The sequence below is a fragment of the Mytilus edulis genome, chromosome 8 (genome assembly GCF_963676685.1).
Source record: "Mytilus edulis chromosome 8, xbMytEdul2.2, whole genome shotgun sequence".
Classification (NCBI taxonomy): domain Eukaryota; kingdom Metazoa; phylum Mollusca; class Bivalvia; order Mytilida; family Mytilidae; genus Mytilus; species Mytilus edulis.
In genome coordinates, this window is record NC_092351.1 from 49,000,153 (window position 1) to 49,024,178 (window position 24,026).

Sequence of the window (24,026 nt, forward strand, 5' to 3'; positions counted from 1 at the left end):
CCCACAGACAATTTGTAGGCTCCATTTAATATCTGAAAAAGGGGGTGGGTGGATGGTTAAATGACAAATTAAATATTGTTTTTTATGCCCCATTTATGGACATTATGTTTTCTGGTCTGTGCATCCATCTGTCTGGCCGTTCGTCCGTCTGTTTGTCCGTCTGTTCGTCTGTCCGACCGTCTGTCCCCTTAACATTTCAGGTTAAAGTTTTTGGTCTAAGTAGTTTTTGATGAAGTTGAAGTCTGATCAACTTGAAACTTAATTAACATGTTCCCTACGATATGATCTTTCTAATTTTAATGACAAATTAGAGATTTTATCCCATTTTCACGGTCCACTGAACATAGAAAATGATAGTGGGGATGGGGCATCTGTGTTCTTGGGACACATTCTTGTTTTCAATATTCCAATGAAGAATATGTTATTCATGATGGTTTCAGGTGTTAGCTATATATATAGACAATAATAGTGCATTGACTTGACATATCAACGATATAAGGATGGGGCTTAGAAACAGGGAAATGCGAGGCTGTGCCGAGCTATTTCCCCGTTTCGAGCCGAATCCTTATATATCGTTGATATGTCAAGTCAATGCACTATTATTGTCTTTATACTGCAATCTAAAACAACATTTTCAATGGTTGTTTAATGCTTTGATGTTAATTATTTGATTTAAACATTGGAGAAAATCCCCTTTAAAAAGGCCTCATATCATGCTCGCGGAGAAATATACAACACAATGAAATGTACATATTTACCTGTTGAAAAACTCACACTCGATGGTGAACGAAATCGTTTGAGTATGGACTTAAATATCAACCATACGCATGAAACATAATGATTTATAGGTTGCAAACAAAAAATATTAACAGATGAAATATGTTTTTCCAATAATTGCAAAAGAAACAAGGTTGAGTCGATCCACGCATCGTTGTATGCATTGGTAACAGGAACAGGCTGAAGAGGTCGTATGAATAATTAAATATTATTTCGACATTTTCTATTTAAATATTCATGAGGAAAAGTGATATCGGGTCAGTGACTGTATATGACATAGAAATATACAGTCAACGCATTTTGACTGCTCAAATAGAACGAGTGCAGTATAAATAGTGATTATATGTCTTCATGTAATACATGTAATATCATATGGATATATTTCCATAGAGGTGGAGCATTTGCATAATTGAGTCAGGATATATAGTGTTGATGTTCTGGACCATATGAGTATTAGAACCATCAGGCGCGTAGCTCCCTATACGCTAACACACAGTTGCGTGCACATCGATTCGGCATGCAAAAAAAAAATAAAAAAATAAAAATTTATAGATTGAATGTTAAAGGAAACACCTATGTTGTCACTTTTTTAATTGATGAAATATTATTAAATAACGGCATTTGGTTTCAAAATAAAAGTATTATTGGAGATTATGACAAAATCGGACAGTAACTTGTTCCTTTTACAAGATTTGAATTTGTAATACTCAGTCTAAGACATGTAGTTTTTGGAGCACATTTTACAGTGTACAGTTCATCAGTTTGGAATGAGATGTACCAATCGACATTAGAATTATCAGAACCCTTCAATATCCATGATATCGTTGAAAATATGCCGAGGCGATGTGGTCGACAGACTACCAGAGCCAATCACCCTGCAAACAAGCCAAAACAGTATTGGAAAGTCTCATTATTTTTTGCGTATGTTGAAAACAATAAACTACAACATTTACTAGCATTACTGCATATTCATCGGCATTTCAGTGTGAATATTGACAATTAAAGTAATAGAGAAGTTTGTTTCTGCCTAGACCCGAAGAGCAGATTTTGGACAATTTTGAGTAAATTCTGTATCACACAAATATGTGTTGTTTATATATAATTACTCTATTCAGAAGACTTATTAATAGTTTTACATTCATAAATTTTTTATAAGTCCTATCTGAATGTACATATAGCTCCTCTTTTAACCGTCCTATGACCGAAAACCGGAAAGAAAACAATTTTCTGCATAAAAGGGTCCCAAAATTTTTTCGCCTAGCTACGCTCGGCGGTAGTTGCTTGCACATTGTTTCTTTCTAGCTATGAACATGATAAACCATGAAAAGGTGCCTCAGAAGTTAATGAGTTCTCTTAAAATGAAATTTATATTAATTCAATCATCATGATCATATTGTAATCATTGTATAAGATTTATGAAATAAAGTGAATATTACTTTAAAAATAAAGTAAGAATTAAAGACTAAGTATGTAAAATCTTAATGCATATATGGTCATGACCTTACTTTGTGAATTGTCCTAATACTCATATGATGGAAACATAAATATTAGAAGATGGGGTATGACATGTATGAGTGCCAATGAGATAACAGATCTCCATCCACATGATCCACATCACAATTTATAAAAGAAAAACCTTTATAGGTCAAAGCCTTCAATACAGAGCCTTAGCTCACACAAAACAGAAAGTTATAAAGGGCCCTAAACATTACTACATGTAGTGTAAAACCATTCAAACTGGAAAACTGTTTTCCTTGTAAACTAGCATGTTAAAAACCCCAGGGTGTCAGTCTAGTTCAAAGCAGGGTTCATATTCTTACTTATTTTACTAACTGCCCTTGTATGCCATTGGCATGTAGGAGAGTAAAGAGGGTTCATATTCATATTGCATTTTAATATGTTCCCACCTGATATGCATGTTATATTTGCACCTGGTCATTCAACACCAATCCATCATCATGTTTTTTTTATTTGATCTAGGATTTGTTACTAGCAGGCAAGCCATTGAAGATGGGTACAAATGATCTCATGACAAAAAAATTATTGAAATAGTAAAAGGAAAAATGTATAAAAAGTTCTAAAAATCATTTGACTTAAAAATTTGAAAACAGTGAGATTTCAAGGAATATTATATATATATGTATAAAGGAATATCTATCTTATCTATATTCATAATTGATAGAGAGAATACAAGAACTCTTTTATAATTTTTGTTTGCTACATATAACATTTGTAGGCAGAGGATCTAAAATTTCTACTTTTTTCATGATAAAAATACATTTATTTATATTTTGAAAGATATTTTTTTCAGGCAGAAAGATGACGAAACAAAGACAGAATAATGATATGAAACAACTAAAGGACAGAGATAAATTAATTGTAGTTAATTTAAATTACATCAGAAATGACCTAGATATCTGGCATCGTCAAATTTGTTCTTTGTTAGATGAGAAGACAAACCCACCAAAAGGTAGAATAAGGACATTTGGTATTGAAGTTGTACACAAACTTTGCTTAAGAAAGGTAGGTATACTAAATTTTAAAAAGGAGTTAACATAGTCAGTATGGTCTATATTATTACAAAAACAAGTTGATTTAAGAATAAACATCAAATGACTGAAAATGAACAATGCATTGATTTCTCATGTTTCTGCAACAGATATATTGCAAAATATTCATATGATAGATGACTTACAAAAGAAACTTTTGGAAAGAATATAAAGAGGCATATATATCATGTATATAAAACTATGGTAAGGTCGATTGTCAATATGCTTAAAATGAACATTCTGCAGCAATAAAGGCTCTGCTCATGTTTCTCAATATACTTGGATGAGCCTTCATTATTGATTTATATTTGAAGGTGAAGTCTACTGTATCGCCTAAACCAGTGACAGAATTTTAAAGAAACATGTCTAAAAATGTACATGATTGGGCTCCTCACAAATGTCAATGAATGTCTAAGTTGTCTTTTATGGTGCATTAAAACGTTTCTTACATAAAACTATGGTTAACAATGGTAAAGTCGATGCTCAAAGAGAAATTTTTCCCTTACATACAATTTACAACAACCGAAGTTTAGAATTAGAATTATAAACTACGTTAGTAATTTTATCTGAACATGCTTAACAGAGCCCAGGGACCCCCAGATCAACTGGAGTATATGGAAGAAATATTTCTCATCAGCGGATTATTATGAGTGAATCTGTATTACATTTAATGGATAACACGATCAAATCATCAAATTGACCTAATTGAATTTTTAATTGGATAGGTTTTGAATAAGAAAGACATACATGAAATGAAGTTCCCAGAACTACCATCGACTCCAAAGCGATCTTGTTCAGCTAGTCCAAACCGACAGACAACACCAGTAAGTAAACATTTTTTTCTTTGATTTAATTTGCAGGTATTAAAAGGAATTTTCAGGATTTGCCATAAATTTTTAATTCAAAACCTGTAAATTATAACAAAGAAATTGTTTATAATGTTCTGCATGTTTTTCCTTAAACATTGGCATCTTCGATCTTCAGGACAAGTACAAGCATGAAAATATTAGTTACAATATGGTGTAAACTCTGGGGTTGTGCAGTTCAAATGAAATAATGCCATATTTAAGAGTTTCATAACAGCGCTATTGTTAAAATTGAAAGTGAAAGTATATTTGTAAATTTACATTTGTTTAATATATAGATTGTTTGGGTGTTGTTGTGCTGTAACTGTAAACTATTCCATTCGTTTCTCTCTTCCTGTATTCTCTTATGAAGTGTTGATACTCCTCCATACCTTGGCAGGAATGTGACTGTTTCTTGTGGTCTTCTTCTTAGATCTACCATGTTGTTGTTAAGGTTAACTTTTGTCATGATCTGTAAAGCTAGATTTTTTTTCAGAAAGTATTCATAATGGCTTCTATTGAAGTTGTCTATCTAGGGTTTCATTTTCTCTGTGAGTTTGCGTTATTATTTATAATTCTTTAGTTTCTGTATGAGATGGAGAGGCTGCTTAAACGTCAATAACAGAATGCTTTGGTCCCTCTCATTGAAAATTAGTCAATCAGTCGAATTAAACTGTTTATCATTCTCAATATCTTAAGAAGGCCCAAGAAAAATGCCAGGTTCATGATGCATTTGAAATCTTTAAAAAGTTCAGGCCCTTACAAGCATGCAATGTATGAGAGATTGACAAAGCCAGGGCCTGAATAAACGTATTTACACCTTTGGTATTTAGCTGTATTTCGCCTCCGAATTACCTTATATCACCTCCGATTAACCTTTTGACGTCAAGCAACAATCACTTTTTAGTTGTGACGTCAAATATTTTGAATTATGAAGTCAAAGTTTACGGGAACCTGTGTGAAGTTATGTAAGGGCGGACAAATTTGTATACAAGTATAAATACGTCTATTTTTCAGGATGACAAAAATCTATTATTTCTCAAACATTTTGTGCCTTTTTTTCATTTTTCTTAAGGATGAAATAATGTTTTTATACGACCGCAAAAATTTTAATTTTTTGGTCGTATATTGCTATCACGTTGGCGTCGTCGTCTGCGTCGTCGTAATCATCGTCATCGTCGTCGTCGTCCGAATACTTCTAGTTTTCGCACTCTAACTTTAGTAAAAGTGAATAGAAATCAGTGAAATTTTAACACAAGGTTTATGACCACAAAAGGAAGGTTGGGATTGATTTTGGGAGTTTTGGTTCCAACAGTTTAGGAATTAAGGGCCAAAAAAGGGCCCAAATAAGCATTATTCTTGGTTTTCGCACATTAACTTTAGTATAAATAAATAGAAATCAATGAAATTTTAACACAAGGTTTATGACCACAAAAGGAAGGTTGGGATTGATTTTTGGAGTTGAGGTCACAACAGTTTAGGTATTAGGGGCCAAAAAGGGGCCCAAATAAGCATTATTCTTGGTTTTCGCACAATAACTTTAGTATAAATAAATAGAAATCAATGAAATTTTAACACAAGGTTTATGACTACAAAAGGAAGGTTGGGATTGATTTTGGGAGTTTTGGTTCCAACAGTTTAGGAATTAAGGGCCAAAAAAGGGCCCAAATAAGCATTATTCTTGGTTTTCGCACTATAACTTTAGTATGAATAAATAGAAATCAATGAAATTTTAACACAAGGTTTATGACCACAAAAGGAAGGTTGGGATTGATTTTTGGAGTTGAGGTCACAACAGTTTAGGAATTAGGGGCCAAAAAGGGGCCCAAATAAGCATTATTTTTGGTTTTCGCACAATAACTTTAGTATAAATAAATAGAAATCAATGAAATTTTAACACAAGGTTTATGACCACAAAAGGAAGGTTGGGATTGATTTTTGGAGCTGAGGTCACAACAGTTTAGGAATTAGGGGCCAAAAAGGGGCCCAAATAAGCATTATTTTTGGTTTTTGCACCATAACTTTAGTATAAGTAAATAGAAATCTATGAAATTTAAACACAAGGTTTATGACCATAAAAGGAAGGTTGGGTTTGATTTTGGAAGTTTTGGTCCTAACAGTTTAGGAATAAGGGGCCCAAAGGGTCCAAAATTGAACTTTTTTTTTGGTGTGATTTCTTCAAAAATTGAATAATTGGGGTTCTTTGATATGCCGAATCTAACTATGTATGTAGATTCTTAATTTTTGGTCCCGTTTTCAAATTGGTCTACATTAAGGTCCAAAGGGTCCAAAATTAAACTTAGTTTGATTTTAACAAAAATTGAATCCTTGGGGTTCTTTGATATGCTGAATTTAAAAATGTACTTAGATCTTTAATTATTGGCCTAGTTTTCAAGTTGGTCCAAATGGGGGTCCAAAATTAAACTTTGTTTGATTTCATCAAAAATTGAATAAATGGGTTCTTTGATATGCCAAATCTAACTGTGTATGTAGATTCTTAATTTTTGGTCCAGTTTTCAATTTGGACTACATTAAGGTCCAAAGCGTCCAAAATTAAACTAAGTTTGATTTTAACAAAAATTAAATTCTTGGGCTTATTTGATATGCTTTATCTAAATATGTACTTTGATTTTTGATTATGGGCTCAGTTTTCAAGTTGGTCCAAATCAGGATTCCATATCAAGTATTGTGCAATAGCAAGAAATTTTCAATTGCACAGTATTGCACAATAGCAAGAAATATCTAATTGCACAATATTGTGCAATAGCAATTAATTTTCAATTGGAGTTATCTTTCTGTCAAGTTTGTATAGAATAGTAGTTGATAATATATGTTGGAAATTTGCCAGGCATGACTATGATGTCATTTTCTATTTTTATTTGCCAATAACTTTATGTAAATAACTTCATTGGAAATTTGCCAATATAAAATGTTGCTGATGAAGCTTTTTTTCTTTATCTTATCTAAAATGTTTTTAGATAATGTATGTTGGACATTTGCCAGACATGACTATGGTGTCATTTTCTATTTTTATTTGCCAATAACTTTATGTGAATAACTTCATTGGAAATTTGCCAATATAAAATGTTGCTGATGAAGTTTTTTTTATTGTATTATACAATAAACAATGCATATTCACTTTTACTACCAACCAATCTTTACCATTCAGTGATAACAAGCACTTTATTTTACATTTTAATATTTTATGATGTATTTAAAAGAGTAGTTATTGTTGCAAACTCCATTAGAAATATGAATTGATATCAGTTTTGGAAAAAGGGAAACAGGGATGTGAAAAAAAGGGGGGGGGTGTAAATTTTTCTCATTTCAGATTTCATAAATAAAAAGAAAATTTCTTCAAACATTTTTTTGAGAGGATTAATATTCAACAGCATAGTGAATTGCTCAAAGGCAAAAAAAAAAAAAGTTCATTAGACCACATTCATTCTGTGTCAGAAACCTATGCTGTGTCAACTATTTAATTTTAGATTTTTAAAAAGTTTGAAGAAGAAATCTTTAATTGATTTGTAAAATCTTGACATTTGTTTTGTGTGAAAAAAAACCATGTAATGTCAAAAATTTGATCACAATCAAAATTCAGAGCTGTATCACGCTTGAATGTTTTGTCCATACTTGCCCCAACTGTTCAGGGTTCGACCTCTGCGGTCGTATAAAGCTGCGCCCTGCGGAGCACCTGGTTTGAGTTGTATTTCTTTTTAAAATTTAACAATATTTTTTTGTCATTTATCATGTATATAGGGCAGTGCCAACAGAAGATCAAAATCGATCACAAGAGTATCACCAAAAGATCGACATGTAAGTACATTAAAAAAAAACTATTGCAAATTCAAAAGAAGAGTAGGAAATAGATATAATTAAAGAGAAACTAAAGGTTAAGTCTATCATTCTATTTTATGTTTTTGAAAGGAGTAGGGGCATTAAGGCCTGGTTTTGGTCCAACGAAATAAAATCTTTGATAACTATTTCAAATTTGCACATATTGTTTGGAAATGCATAGAGTTAAGAAATATAAACAAAAAAACATAAGATTTTTTATCTGATGACATCACAATTACGTCATAGTAGATAATGTTTTCATGAAAACAATGAAAAATGCAGAACTTATGCAGTTTTACTTCTATATTTCCTTTGCAGAAACATTGTGCACAGCCAAGAAACTACAAAATAATTTAAGAGAAGCGTAATTTATTACTATTGATTGAATTTGATATAATCTCACCAAATATAGAGTTGTTTCTTGCGTGCGCACATACTTTGTCAATCTAAAATATACTTAGAATTTGATGAAAAACAAGGAAAATCAAGAAGTTTTACAAAATATACAGATGTAGTCAAGGTTTGTTGCCATGGTAACTTGTTAAACATGATTTTTTAAATTATTTTCTGACTACCTTATACCTTAGTCTATTTATAACAAATTTTATAATACATTTGAAAACTCTCAAATTTGCAGTAATAGTTTGGCCAAAACCAGGCCTTTATGCCCTACTCCTTTATTTTTAAAAATAAATTTTATGGATTTTTCATAAGAATTTATCAAACAAATTAACCAGAAATAATTTTTTTAATACAAGATCTGTTCTTTTTAGCTCAACTGGCCAGAAGGGCCAAGTGAGCTTTTCTCATCACTTGGTGTCCGTCGTTAACTTTTACAACAATCTTCTCCTCTAAAACTACTGGGCAAAATTAAACCAAACTTGGCCACAATCATCATTGGGGTATTTAGTTTTAAAAATGTGTCTTGTGACCTGGCCAACCAACCAAGATGGCCGCCATGGATAAAAAATGGGGGTAAAATGTAGATTTTGGCATATATCTGTGAAACCAAAAGATTTAGAGCAAATCTGACAAGGGCTAAAATTGTTCATCAGGTCAACATCTATCTGCCTGGAAATTTTCAGATGAATCAGAGAACCCGTTGTTGGGTTGCTGCCCCTAAATTGGTAATTTGAAGGAAATTTTGTTGTTTTTGTTTATTATCTTGAATATTATTATAGATAGAGATAAACTGTAAACAGCAATATTGTTTATTATCTTGAATATTATTGTAGATAGAGATAAACTGTAACAGCAATAATGTTCTGCAAAGTAAGATCTACAAATAAGTCAACATGACCAAAATGGTCAGTTAACCTCTTTAGGATTAATTGCCCTTTATAGTCAATTTTTAATAATCTTTTAAAAAAATCTTCTCCCGAAACTACTTAAACAAATTTATCCAAACTTGTCCACAATCATCATAAGGGTATCTAGTTTAAAAAATATGTCCAATGACCCTGCCCGCGAACCAAATGGCCGACATGGCTAAAAATAGTACATAGGGTAAAATGCAGTTTTTGGCTCATATCTCTGAAATCAAAACATTTAGAGCAAATCTGCAGTGGTTAAAATTGTTCATTAGGTTAAGATCTATCTGCCCTTGAAATGTTCAGAACAATCAGCCAACTTGTTGTTGGGTTGCTGCCCCTGAATTGGTAATTTTAAGAAAATTTTGCAGTTTTAGGTTATTATCTTGAATATTATTATAGATAGAAATAAACTGTAAACAGCAATAATGTACAGCAGAGTAAGAGCTACAAATAAATCAATATGACCAAAGTGGTCAATTGACCCCTTAAAGAGTTATTGCCCTTTATAGTAAATATTTTACAATTTTCATATTTTTTTGTAAATTTTTACAAAATATTTTCACTGTCACATTCTGGGCCAATTTCATTATAGATAGAGATAATTGTAAGCAGCAAGATTGATAAGTAAAGTAAGATCTACAAAAACATCACCAACACCAAAACATAATTTTGTCATGAATCCATCTGTGTCCTTTGTATACTGTAATATGCACATAAACCAAGGTGAGCGACACAGGCTCTTTAGAGCCTCTAGTTTATCCTTGCTAATTTGTGTAAAAATGGTTTATGATGACTTTTCATTAGATAAATAGAATAAATCACATCAATCCCACATTCACTTAAAAAGTATATTGCACATACTGCATACATGTATTTGTATATATTTTTTGTCTCACCTGCAAGACAAAAGGATTACAATCCGATGGCAACAGTCAAGCAGTGGCATAAAGTGTTTATATGAAAGTTGATATTTTAGAAGGTAAAAGACCTGGATGCTTCATACTTTGTATGCAGAAACTAATAGTTACATAGTTACAATCTGTCCAGGTTCCATCTGACTATGACCTTATTTTCATGGTTCATTGGGTAATGATAAGTTAGAAGTTAGCAATATCCTTTAACTCTACTTTCCGCCATAGAGATGATGTTCTTTCACTAAATAATTCAAAATTTGGTGACTATGTGGAACGCATCTATCCCATTGAACTAGAGATAAAGGATACTACAGATACAGTTAAGTCAGCCTCATATCTTGACTTGCATCTAGAAATTGACAATGAGGGTCGGTTGAAAACAAAACTTTACGACAAAAGAGATGATTTCAGCTTTCCATTTGTGAACTTTCCATTTCTAAGTAGCAACATTCCAGTAGCACCTGCATACGGGGTATATATCTCCCAATTGATACTTATTCCCGTGCTTGCATTTCCTATCATGATTTTGTTAAAAGAGGGTTGCTGCTCACAAGGAAGTTATTAAGCCAAGAGTTCCAAATGGCGAAGTTGAAATCATCCCTTCGTAAATTTTACAGACGCCATCACAAATTAGAGCAGGATCTGCTTACCCTTCTGGAGCACATGAGACCACCCCTAGTTTTTAGTGGGGTTCGTGTTGTTTATTCTTTAGTTTTCTATGTTGTGTCATGTGTACTATTGTTTGTCTGTTTGTGTTTTTCATTTTTAGCCATGGCGTTGTCAGTTTATTTTTGATTTATAAGTATGACTGTCCCTTTGGTATCTTTCGTCCCTCTTTTAGTATTGTTTTGGTCTGTATTTTCAAATACTATAAACCCTGAGTCAACGATGATTTAGTGTTTAGAAGCATTATAAGTTGTACATGTTTGTGTGGCTTGTATCATCTAACCTTGACCTCATTTTCATGGTTCATTTGTCAAATTTAAGTTTTTATGTTTTGATCAGTTTTTCAAATACTTTTAGCAGCATGTTAACACAGTATTTAGTGTATTGAATAATTATTAGGTGACTGTGTGTAAAGTAGCATCTGGTCATGACCTCATTTTCATGGTTTATTGCTAAAAATTAATTTTTTGCATTTTGGTACCTTTTTGTCTTGCCCTTGACGGAGACAAAAAGTGAGACATAGGTATGCTGTTTCCGGCGGCAGCCCGGGGCGGCGTCAACAATGTATTAGTTTGTGATTAGGTCTAGTTTATGGTGAACCACAAGTGGTAGGTCAATCATATTTGGTATGCAGTTGTATAAGCATTGGCACATCTCATTTCCATGGAGATTATTTGGCCCTGCCCCCTCTGTCATGGTCTATTGACTTCAAAACTTTTGCTTAATTATATGTATTAGTTTGTGATTAGGTCAGTTTATTGGGAAACACAAGAAGTAGGTCAATGATATTTGGTATGCAATTGTGTAAGCATCAGCACACCTCATTTCCATGATGATAATTTAGCTCTGCCCCCTTAGTCGTTGTCTATTGACTTTGAAACTTTTGCTTATTTTACATATATATTAGTTTGTGATTAGGTCAGTTTATAGGGAACCACAAGTAGTAGGTCAATGATATTTGCATGTAGTTGTGTAAGCATCGGCATACCTCATTTCCATGGAAATAATTTTGCTCCGCACCCTTGGTCATGGTCTATTGACTTTGAATTTTTTTCTGAGTTATCATGCATTAGTTTGTGATTAGGTCAATTCAAGGGGAACCATTAGTGGTAGGCCAATGTTAATTGGTATTCAGTTGTATAAGCATTATCTTATTTCCATGGAGAATACTTGGCCTCACCCCTCAGTTACAGTCTCATGACTTTGAAACTTATCTTAGTTTACATGTATTAGTTTGTTATTTAGATCAGCTTAAGATGAACTGCTTATGTTTGGTCAATGATGTTTGGTATGCAAATTTATTGGCATTTGCAAGCATAGTTTCCATGGAGATTATATAGCCCCACCCCCTTTTATTGACTTTGAAACTTTTCTAATTCTATAGTTTACTAGTAAATGTTTGTATTTAGATTTGGGAACGTCTTATAATAAGTCAATGGTCATGATGGTATTTGGTATGCAGTTGTATAAGCAATGGCACATCTCATTTATATGAAGATTGTTTAGCCATGTAACTCAGTCATGGTTCATTGACTTTGAATATTTTCATAACTTGTGTACAATGTTAAAGTATTGTTATTTTGATTTCAACATTTGCATAATAAAAATTACAAAAAGGCGAGACATATATATATATCTCTGTGATAACAGTTTTATTTTTAAAAATACCAAAATCAATTGATAGAAATTAGAAATGTGAAAGATTATACTGAAATTTTGAAAGATATATTTTTAAATATACTGGGTACTGTTCATTATTCAAAAAAAAATATACTTATTTTTCAGACTGATTGTCAGAAGAAACTTGATTTTAATGATGATGAGGATGGATATAAGTATGTATATTAAACACATCCCATTTAGGGATGTTACACATTTTCAAACTTAAGTAGGCCATCTTGGATTTTAAGGCAGGAGAACAAGTTGGTAGTTTTTTATGCCCCACCTACGATAGTAGAGGGGCATTATGTTTTCTGGTCTGTGCGTCCTTCCGTCTGTCCGTCCATCTGTTCGTCCGTCCGTCCCATTTCAGGTTAAAGTTTTTGGTCAAGGTAGTTTTTGAAGAAGCTAAAGTCCAATCAACTTGAAACTTAGTACACATGTTCCTTATGATATGATCTTTCTTATTTTAAAACAAAATTAATCTTTTGACCCCATTTTCATGGTCCACTGAACATAGAAATTAAAAGTGTGAGTTTCAGGTTAAAGTTTTTGGTCAAGGTAGTTTTCAATGAAGTTGAAATCCAATCAACTTGAAACTTAGTACACATGTTCCCTTTTGGTTGATCAATTTACTTTTAAGGCCAAATTAGATTTTTACCCAATTTCACAGTCCATTGAACATGGAAAATGATAATGCGAGTGGGGCATCCATGTACTTTGGACACATTCTTGTTTTTAATGAAATGATTAAATTTTGAATGTAAATCATCTGTAAGACTCTTCATTTAAATTGAGAAAATTGTGTGTTTTATCTTAAATTGAAGTCTGCTTTTATTAATACAGAATATTATATATGAGCTTCAATTTTTCTACTTTGCCATGAAAGTGGGGATAACTCAGTTAATGTTACTTTTAAAGGAATGTGTAGTGAAATTACAAATTTTGTTTTGTAACAAGTCATGTGACTCCCACTTTTTTCTTACTGGAAAACGCATTTTCAGAGATATCTTCTCATATTTTGCAAAACATTATATCATTAGTATCATGTCAAGAAAACAAAGATGTTTTTTTTCATGTATAATCTATACATGTTATACCAAATCAGACTGTTTTGCATAGCCTGTAGCTATTGATTGAGACCCCGATCTATGTTACAACTGTAACAAAGACAAATATGGGCTCATATGAAAAGGTATTGATTGAATCTTTCAGCAAATTAATTTTTAAATAATCCCTTTTTGGGTAGTTCTGATTTACATGATTTATTTCCCAAAAAAGTCAGCTGACTTGCTGGAAAAAAGTGATAAACCTAACAACCGCGTAAAAAACTTTCTAAAAACCATAAATGTCCGATAAATACAACGGAATCTTAAATGAAATAGCACCTACCTCAAAAACTTCATTTTAATTAAATGTTATCCGAATTTGAAGCGTACACGTAACGAAATAATCTTTCCCTTGTAAATTTCCATTCGTATGACGTCGTGTTTTGCCATGACGTAAATTCGCCAAATCCTTCATGAAATTTCGCAGAATTTTATTAAATTTTATTTTTATACATTTTCGAAGCTTTAGTGCTTTCAATTTATTTCTTTTTATGTTATATATGCCTAGAATAGTCACAACTGTTATGTAATTGTTTTTAAATCTCAATTTGCTGAAAATCCCGGGATCACTGCAAGCTTGTGTATCGCGCATGAATAGATTACAAAAGTAGTTTCGGAAACATGGTTTATCGAAGTGTAAACTTTGAGAAAAATTCTAATTGACCAATCCAATTCAAGTATTTATAGATATGCAAATCATATAAGAATTATATATATATAAACTGGACCAATTCACTCACAAACAAATGAATGACCGAAGTACTTATGATATGTTTGTTAGTTACTTGGTCCAGTTTATACGCCAATGAATTCCTTTTATATTGCGCTGAATCCTAAGATTCTTTAGAATTAGAAATAAGGGATTTTATTTTCCTCTCATAAATCTCTTAATTGTATATATTTGTGTCATTGGATTGGCTTGGCGTGGCTCATGAATAATTTCTTTGGTTAATGCAAAAATATGTACTCCATAAAAAATTTGGTAACTGATTAAAAATAAACTAATGATTTTTTTATTAGTTGTTAGTGGCTTTGAACTAGCTATAAGATAACTGTGAGTACTCTCAGATCTGTTCCTAGTGTCTTCTTGTTGTCGGGATGTACAAGTACCCGGCCACGTCCACTTGTATTTTTGTCCATCTGATGAGTTAAGCCTTTTTCAACTGATTTTTAAAGTTGGTTTTTATGTTGTACTGTTATATACCAATGTCCCAGGTTAGGGGGAGGGTTGGGATCCCGCTAACATGTTTAACCCCACCACATTTTTTATGTATGTGTCTGTCCCAAGTCAGGAGCCTGTAATTCAGTGGTTGTCGTTTGTTTATGTGTTACATATTTGTTTTTCGTTCATTTTTTTATACAAATAAGGCCGTTAATTTTCTCGTTTGAATTGTTTTACATTATCATATCGGGGCCTTTTATAGCTGACTATGTGGTATGGGCTTTGCTCATTGTTGAAGGCCGTACGGTGACCTATACTTGTTAATGTCTGTGTCATTTTGGTCTCTTGTGGACAGTTGTCTCAATGGCAATCATACCACATCTTCCTTTTTATAAAAAAAATATCTTATTATCATGATTCAAAAGAATATTTTGTGGTTATTATTTATTTAAATGATTAGTGCAAAGTGAAAATAAATGTTTTGAATGTTGAGCCAGTTTGAGTTATTTATCATTGCCATCATGTTTTCATTGGTCACATCAATAAGTTTTGTCTTCAAGGGCCACTACTGGAATCCCTCTAAACTAATCATATAAAAAAGTTTTTTGTAATATGAATATCATATAAAAATTATTGACTAATAAACATGTGGAGTTCCCTTTTATACTAAGAAGAAAAATGAGCCACTCTGCATGGTACTTGGACATGTTTGAGTTTTTAATTAAATTATTTTAAAAAAGTAACAAATGACATAGGCTTATCATGTCCTTTTCAGGATTGATGGAGATAAAAAGCCATCTATATGTACATGTGCAGAAAATGAAATCTACTATAAATGTCGTATTTCTCTGTTAGAAAAACAGAAAACTGAAGGAGAGAAAGAAGTACAAAGGTAAGAACTGTTTATAAAGTGTATGCTTTATTTTTTGGAATTATATTTCATAAAGGAATTAAAAGTTGGTCAAAAAGAAATGTGACCATTGTATGGTAGAGCAGTTTATAGATTTAAATTAGATAGTCTTTATATATTTTAATTTACAAAATCAAAAGTTTATTTCTTACTCCACAAAAATTTGTACATGTAATATTGAAGGATTTAACAGTGATTAATATGACATACAACATCCACTATTTGTCTGACTATCATGACTATTATAAAGAGTTATCAGATCTTATAACATACAACAAACAACAAAATCTCATTTCTTCTAATTCCAGTAACCATTTGTTGTTAGGGTGGTCTAGTTTTTTTTTTTTTTTGTAGGTTTCAATCATTAGCAAATGAGTATATAGCTAAATTTCGGGATTTAAAGAATAAAATGGACAGGTATGTCATAAAAATATATGTACATATAACAGGCTATTATTTGAACTTGGAATCATTTTTAATTATGGAATTTGTATAATTTCTTCTGCTTGAAATTTTTAATAAATTCCATGTTTATTCTGTACTTGAATGTTCTGTGCTGCCCACAACACTTTCTTTTACAAAGAAGATGGTACATTTTCAATAGAATGTACTGTGCCGTGCACAGCACTATCTATACAAAATACATTGTATCGAAAGTGTAAGGAAAACTGCTCAAACATTATGATACCAAATAAACATGGAATTTATTAAAAATTTCAAGCACAAGAAATTATGCAAATTCCATAATTAAAAATAATTCCAAGTTCAAATAATAGCCTGTTCTATATAGACAATAATAGTGCATTGACTTGACATATCAACGATATAAGGATGAGGCTTAGAAACAGGGAAATGCGAGGCTCTGCCGAATTCGTTTGATTATAGACTAAAATATCAACAATAAACATAAAACACAATGATTGAAAGTTTGCAAACAAAACATATTAACAAGTGAAATATGTTTTTCCAAAATTTTTAAAAGAAACAAGTTTGAGTCGTTAAACGCATCGTTGTTTACATTGGAAACAAGAAAAGGTTGAAGATGTCGTATGAATAATTAAATATAATCCCGACAATTTCTTTTTAAATATTCATGAGGACAAAGTGATATCAGGTCAGTGACTGTATATGACATAGAAATATACGGTCAATGATTTTGACTGCTCAAATAGAACAAGTGCAGTATAAAAATAGGTAATGCATTCCCTGTTTCATTCTGTCTGTCCATTCCCAGCATACTGTGTCACTAGCATTTCAACACTGATGACCCTACAACAATTTGTAATCACAACTCTATAACCTTGAAACTTTGTATTTAATGAGGACATAATATGTTAATGTGGATATTTAAAGAAATTTTTTATCAGTTGACTTTTGTAGAGTTATGAGTTTTTGAACTTAGGAATCTGGTGAGATTTTATTTGTCCAGCAACAATTTGGGGTTGTTGGGTCTTAGAGCTTGCTCATAATGGTTCTTTAATAGCTTTAGGGCATCTTATTTGTACCCCTTAGTCATGGTCTTTGAAAATTTTGAGTAGTTTTTTAGTTCACATATGTAAGTTTATATAGAATAAGGTCAGTTTAAAGGAACAACTTATGATAATTCAATGATATGTGGTATTTTTATTGCACTTTTCCATCTAAAGCCACAGTGAGGCATTCAACATGGAGAAAAACAAACTCTCAGCTCACTGCAGCAGCTTGTGTGGAATTCTTCACAAAATAAAAGTTCAGATATTCTTTGTACATGTATAATGTAACACTACCAAATCAGGCCATATATCATCTCCATGAAATTTTTTTTGCCCTAAACCTTCATTTTTTGAATGGGTACAATGGTGTAATCACTAAATGCCAAATTTATTTCAACATAAGCATTTTGCAGGTGAGACATATCCATTTGTCAAAGATTTGTTTGTATAATAATGGTAACTGTAATAACTTGTCCAGTAATGGATTTGGGTAAAATGACACAGTACAGTCTTTGTAATAAATCTGAATTAGGCCAACTAAAATTAATAAGTAGATTTTCATCCAAATTATTGAAAAAAATGGGGCGGGTGGAAGGATTTTTTTATTTTGAACCGGATATTCAACGAAAATGTCTGTTATTCATTTGAGGATGTATGGCAGTCGGGGGGGTGGTCAGGCTGGCTGCAGCCAAATGTTGTCTGTGCATTTACTCATGAATCATTCTAAAAAAAATTCAAATTTTAATATGCTGTTACTAATGACAAAATAGAGGGCAAATTTGATATTGACAATTTTCACTTTCACCGTTCAGGGTTTTTATGATATTGAAAAAGGTCAGGACACAAATAAATGTTAATAAATCTGGTTTGCTGTTGCTCTGACAGCCTCTTGTTAACTTTTATTTCACATGAAACCCTCTTGTGAGGACTTCTTTATATATGCAAGAGTAATAATAGGCTAATATCAAGTATAGACATGTTTAAGAAATCATACATAATTTTTCAAATTCTTAATTCTGTAATTGCCACTTTGATAAAAACCTAGTTATAGTAAACAGCAAAAACGTGGAGATAGAAATGCTCTCTTTAGTTGGACAACCTACATACCTACATCAAATTTATTTTGCTTTCTAATCAATGGTTTTGCATCTCCATAAAAAGAAGCAATTGCATTGGTATGCGTCACATGCAAGTATTATGAGTACAGCATAAATGAAAACTCAAACAGTGTTGAAAATAATTGTGTTGGTGTTTAAGCAAGATGCAAATATAATTACAATGCAAACATGAACTTAACAAAAAAGAAGTTGATTTTTATCAACTCTATTGAGAGTAACAAAGGTTGATTGCTATTTGTCAACTAGAAACAACCGCCATGGATGAATTTAAGTGCTTACTATAATAAAATGCATTTGTTTGTCATCCTAATTGAACTCAATATAGGGTCATTAATCTAAAAAGTCTGTGAAATCAGGGGAATATACTAGTACTGCAACTGACATCGAAAAACACGCTTAGTTAACGAGTTTAATGGTCAGGAATAACACACGGCTGCAAATTGTTTTAAATGATAGAATAATATCTAATTTAATTTCCGTCTGGTAGTAAAAAGTTTCTATGGTCACATTTTTGTATTTTATCCCTATAATGGGGGTACCCCTCAATATACGGTTTGGGGTAGTTACCTTAAAATCCAAAAATATATTTTTTGGTTAAATTTCCCGCTATTTTCATAGATATTTTCTATGCACATATCACCAAGGATCATCGGAATGATGAAGACATAAATATAATACTATCTCCAAGTAAAACTTTCAAACTTAAAGTTGGCTGTTTTTTTTAGATGGAAATTTTAACGTGTTTTTCTTTGAAAACGAGAAAACATATGATTCAAAAACAGTATTTGACATTTGAGAGGAAAAAACATATTATTGCGATACTGCATGCAAATTTTGTTGGGCAAATTCCAAAAATTTTTGTCAAAAACTCAAAAATAAAAACAACATTTGTACCTTTTTAAATTACAAAAATTTTCTATCCATCAATCAGCTCCACCATTTATTTTTTCCTTTACTATGAATTTGATAGTTTCGATGTGATGATGTAGATTTTGAAGGAGAAGTTAATTTATTTTTGAGTGATTTGAATATATATATAGTAGTTCTTTCGTGTATTTTCTGTAAATAAGTTATATTTTTGTTAATAAAATTTGGACTTTTTATAAAAGTTAACCAAATCCTTCGGATAAGAGGTTTTTCCAGATAATGACTATAGTTGATATTGTGTGAAAATACATTGTATGTCAATGTTTAACCTCAGAGCAATTATTATGCATGCAAGAGGTCTGGAAAAAGTACTCTTGAGATTTGGTGTGTGACAAGGTGATGCTACAACCAACTTCTCTTGATATTCTGCTTTCCTTGGGCAAATCATAGTGATGTTACATGAATGAGACTTGCACCAGAAGGCAAAATTGTTGCGTCTTTAAATTAGATTGATTGTTGGTTGCTTAACGTCCAGTGGCAATAAGTTAACAATAAAAACAATAGGTAGGTCTTCTCATAATATTGGCCAATCGGCATGATGGTCGCATAAATTTGGACTGCCACTGGAAAATGATGGTATATTGGATTGGGACAGAAATTTTCAATTGCAACAGGCCACCTACGGATCCCTAAAAGAGTTGTTGCAAGGGTTCTTAACGTGCAAAGACTGTGGCACTCTCTTTACACAAGGCATCAGATTTAACGTCCCCATTCTGACCGGACGTGACTGGGAACTTGATACATCCCGCACAGCCAAACAGACGCCCCATTTCGTTTTACTGCGGTTCGGGAGAAGACCAAGTGACCATATTTCGTTTCCCCAGTCACCCTTGGGGAACTTTAAATTAGAAACAATAGGAATCCATATATGTGATCAAACTGATCGACATGTATCCTCACAACCTGACACTTTTATACGATATCACGCTCAGTTTCTTCATTGTAGTTTGGATATGAAAACAGGTTTTTTGTGTAAAAGGAAAACCTTTTAAAAAAATCCAGAAAACCACACAAAACTGAGTCCTCTAAACGTGTTGACAGTCTTTTAAGTTGTGCTAACTAATGTGAGTAATCATTTATCCATGCATTACCAAGTACTTATTGAAGTCAACACCTGTGCAATTAGGTAAAACAGTTACTGAAGAATTTGAAGTTGCTGTCAGTTCATTAATAACGATTGTTAGTGAAAATCTGTTCTTCCATAAGAAAAAGCCTTTCTCATGTAGCACATCCTCTATATTTACCAATCACTTTTACCCACGATTCAATGTCTCTGATGCTAACCATACTGCCAAACTCCAGAACTTACTAGATATTGTGACACCTTACAATTCAGACACAGTTGGGCCAAGGGATATGAAATGTAGAATTTAGCTCTGAGCTCAATATAGGGGATGCCTTATCTGCTGCAGGAAAATTGAAGTCTATGTTTAGACTTTCAGAAATACACCAAGGTGTGTCTGAAAATATTAAGGATACATCAAAAGAAGAACAATTACTTCACCCTACCGCCAGTGCACTTATGAGCTATGTCCTCGTTTGGATATTTGTATGGAAATGATGCCCGCATAGCTTCTTAATAGATATAGGTGTAATTCAACCATTGATTTTCCCCTATTAGTCTTTGTTAGATTTGCACTTTTCAAAAAAATGTGCAGAATTTATCTTTGTTTCAAATAAAGAAATATTTGGCATGAGTAAAGTTTTATCCTGTCCAGTACTAAAGAAAAAATTTCACATCACATTTCATTGCATATAAGAAAATAACCATCATTAGAAGTTAACCAATCAAATTTCTCCCCTTATTTTATATGTGTACAAGGTCTAGTCAACATGTAACCTCAAGATTACAAAATTTTTCTATAGAAATCCCAAATAAAAAATATTGGTGTTTTGAAATACCCAAGACATATGTTTATGACACAGAAATGTTTTTACTGCAATAAAATGTAGGATTAATAACCTACAACGGTCAAATTCAAGGTAATATTTTTTTCGACCTACTTTCGTATACAACCGGATGTGACATACCACGATTTGGTGGTATTACACCTATAGGAAGATGTGGTATGAGTGCCAATGATACAACACACCATCCAAGTCACAATTTATGAAATTAAACCATTATAGGTCATGGTCCGGTCTTCCAACACTGAGCCTAGGCTCTTAAGTTCATTTGTTAGTTAATTGATGAAAAATAAGACAAAGGTGCTTCTGAACCGTATATTGTTCCTAAAGATAACAAAAATTCGTAAATATATGGCTATTACAAAATTAATCATTTCTGTAGCAACATTTGCCCCATTACATTTTGGATTGGCCGTGCATATATATCATGCATATGCATATGGCAATATGGGTCACGAACATTGATAGAAACTTTGTACTCACATTGCTTTGTGTTTCCTGTGCAAAGGTAAGACTTTATCTGACGAGTTTGACCGAATCAAGACAGTATTTACGCTCCAGATGGCATTTGTACTCAAAAACTGTGTTTGCTTTGAACAAACTCTGTCCTGTGCCGAACTTGTTCTTGTAAGAAAAGGGAAGTGTGTTGTAATGCTCATACACGTACTGAATCCGCATATGATGACTAAGAGATTGATTCATGTCCCTATTTAATGAATACTTGAGCTATTGTGTGTCGCTTTTAAAAGTTATATAAGGATCATAACTGATTTTGAATTACAACGTTACATTAGGAAATAGGCATTACATTGTATAATTTTTCATCCTTCCCTTAAAAAATTGATGAGTTTACTTTTTTACCAGGATTATCCCACTAACACAATGTTCATGCACCAAACTGACTTTGTTTTACACTCAACCAAACCCTTAAGCAAGGCAAGTAACACTTATGATTTTTTTAAACCTCGCATTCGCCTCGGGTGACTATGGTACATTTTGTGTTATAATTGATATATCCAGACTTTGCAAATACACAATATGTATTTATCTATAACTAGATACTAATTTTCACAAAATACAACCTTTTAGATGCAAAATTAAAAACACTTGTTTCAGCGCTTGAATTTTTTTTTTTTTTCAAAGATAGAAAAATTATTAAAATAATTTGATAAACTGGTGTTTTATAGTTTAGAAAATAATTCTGTAATATACTGTAGTAAAACACTATACACAATATGAAAGTTTATGGATGTGAAAAGGTCATTGCCACTTCTTCTTTTGCTATGTCATAAAGTGAAAAAAATCCGAAGGTTCCAAATCAACTCATTTTGTAATGGCAGCTCTTCATATAAGTAGTCAAATTTCTCGTTTTAACATCGTTTATATCATATGCTTATGATTGAATCGTTTTTGTTAAATTCTATTGAATAAATATCAGAAAATTTCTCCTTTTTGTCCTTGTGGTTGAAATATTGATATTTTTAGGTCTGACCTTTGACCTCAATTTCAAAAAAATGTGACCACTCTGGAATTTTAACACCCAACTTTTCATATTGTACACGTTTTCCTCTTTCCATCGATATATAATTTAGGTGTGTCTTCTTCCGGCCCATTAAAGTTTTAAAAAATGAACTCTGGTTGCAGTACTATAAGTAAGGGGGAGGGAAACCAATGATAATAAGAAAAAGACAAAAATTGAAATTTGTAGTTTTGAATGAAACGAAATTATCGATGGTTACTGGTTATACCGGTGAACAAAATCTGGAAATCGTAATTTTTTTAAATATAAAAAAATCTGGTTGGGACTATTTCAGGGGGGCAGGCAGGGGTGATAATCTATTAAATAATTTTAATTGGACTTACTGAACATGATATTTGTGTCTCCTTTACCAACCCACCTCCCCTTTGAATGAAAAATTATCTAAATTTCATCAAGTTGAATTTTATTACAGCAGAAACAAAGATGTATGTCCAAATTGTATTAGGATTGAACAACATTTGCAGCGATGTAAAGCAGAGAATGTCTGTTTTAATTGTAGTAGGATAGAACAGCATATGGAGCGATATAAGGCAGAGAGAAATGAACTGAAAGTAGACAAGCAGAGATCTGAAAAACTGTTAACCAAGTAAGATTAAGAAGTGGTGTCTATTGTTGTGATTACAAAAGAAAGTATGACTGTATCAGAAAATCTATTAATTCCTTTTCCAACAGAATAGTTACATAAAAAAGTATTGAACAATACATGATAAATTTTTAAAAGATTATTAGTGCACTTACTTTTTTCTCCAGCCAAAAGACTTGATTTGAAAGAAAGGTTTGCAGATGAATTTCATATATGACTTTCTTAAAGTAGATTGTAAACTTTTCATCATATATTTATTTTTAAAGCGATCAGTTTAATATACATTTGTAATGCATATGCATTTTTTGTCTGGGAAGCAAAAATGTTATATTACTCTCTAGAAAAAACAAAACTCTGTAAAAATTCAATAGAAAAAAACATTAGGTGGACACTTTATTTTAAAAGAAATACTGTAAATAAAAAAAACATGTTATCCTTTCTAAAACTGAGATTATTATGGTATATTTTGTTATAAAAAGCAACATTTATATCAAGATTAACCAGTGGTTTTGGTTAAGTAATAACAAGGAAATGTGTATTACATTCTTCATTGGATGTAATACCAGGAGACAATAACTGGTTCTCAACTTTCCCTGTTATTCTCTTTTCATATATTTGATTATTTAATTGAAAAATTGAAATATCATTGTTTTGAAGATTTTTCATTTGAATATTACAATTTGATTTTTAGCTCACCTGGCCCGAAGGGCCAAGTGAGCTTTTCTCATCACTTGTCG

The 24,026-nt window shown here is 32.0% G+C and overlaps 1 protein-coding gene across 1 annotated transcript in view; it reads left to right on the forward strand.

Moving 5' to 3' along the window:
* The first annotated feature begins 4,059 nt into the window (after positions 1-4,059).
* LOC139485805 (putative uncharacterized protein MYH16) overlaps positions 4,060-24,026 on the forward strand; it is a 67,247-nt gene continuing 47,280 nt past the window's right edge. The window contains exons 1-6 of the mRNA XM_071270452.1: positions 4,060-4,150; positions 7,931-7,987; positions 12,687-12,736; positions 15,607-15,723; positions 16,096-16,158; positions 23,119-23,292. Coding sequence (XP_071126553.1) covers positions 4,079-4,150; positions 7,931-7,987; positions 12,687-12,736; positions 15,607-15,723; positions 16,096-16,158; positions 23,119-23,292 — 533 coding nt within the window. The 5' untranslated portion in view covers positions 4,060-4,078. The remainder of the gene's footprint in view (positions 4,151-7,930; positions 7,988-12,686; positions 12,737-15,606; positions 15,724-16,095; positions 16,159-23,118; positions 23,293-24,026) is intronic.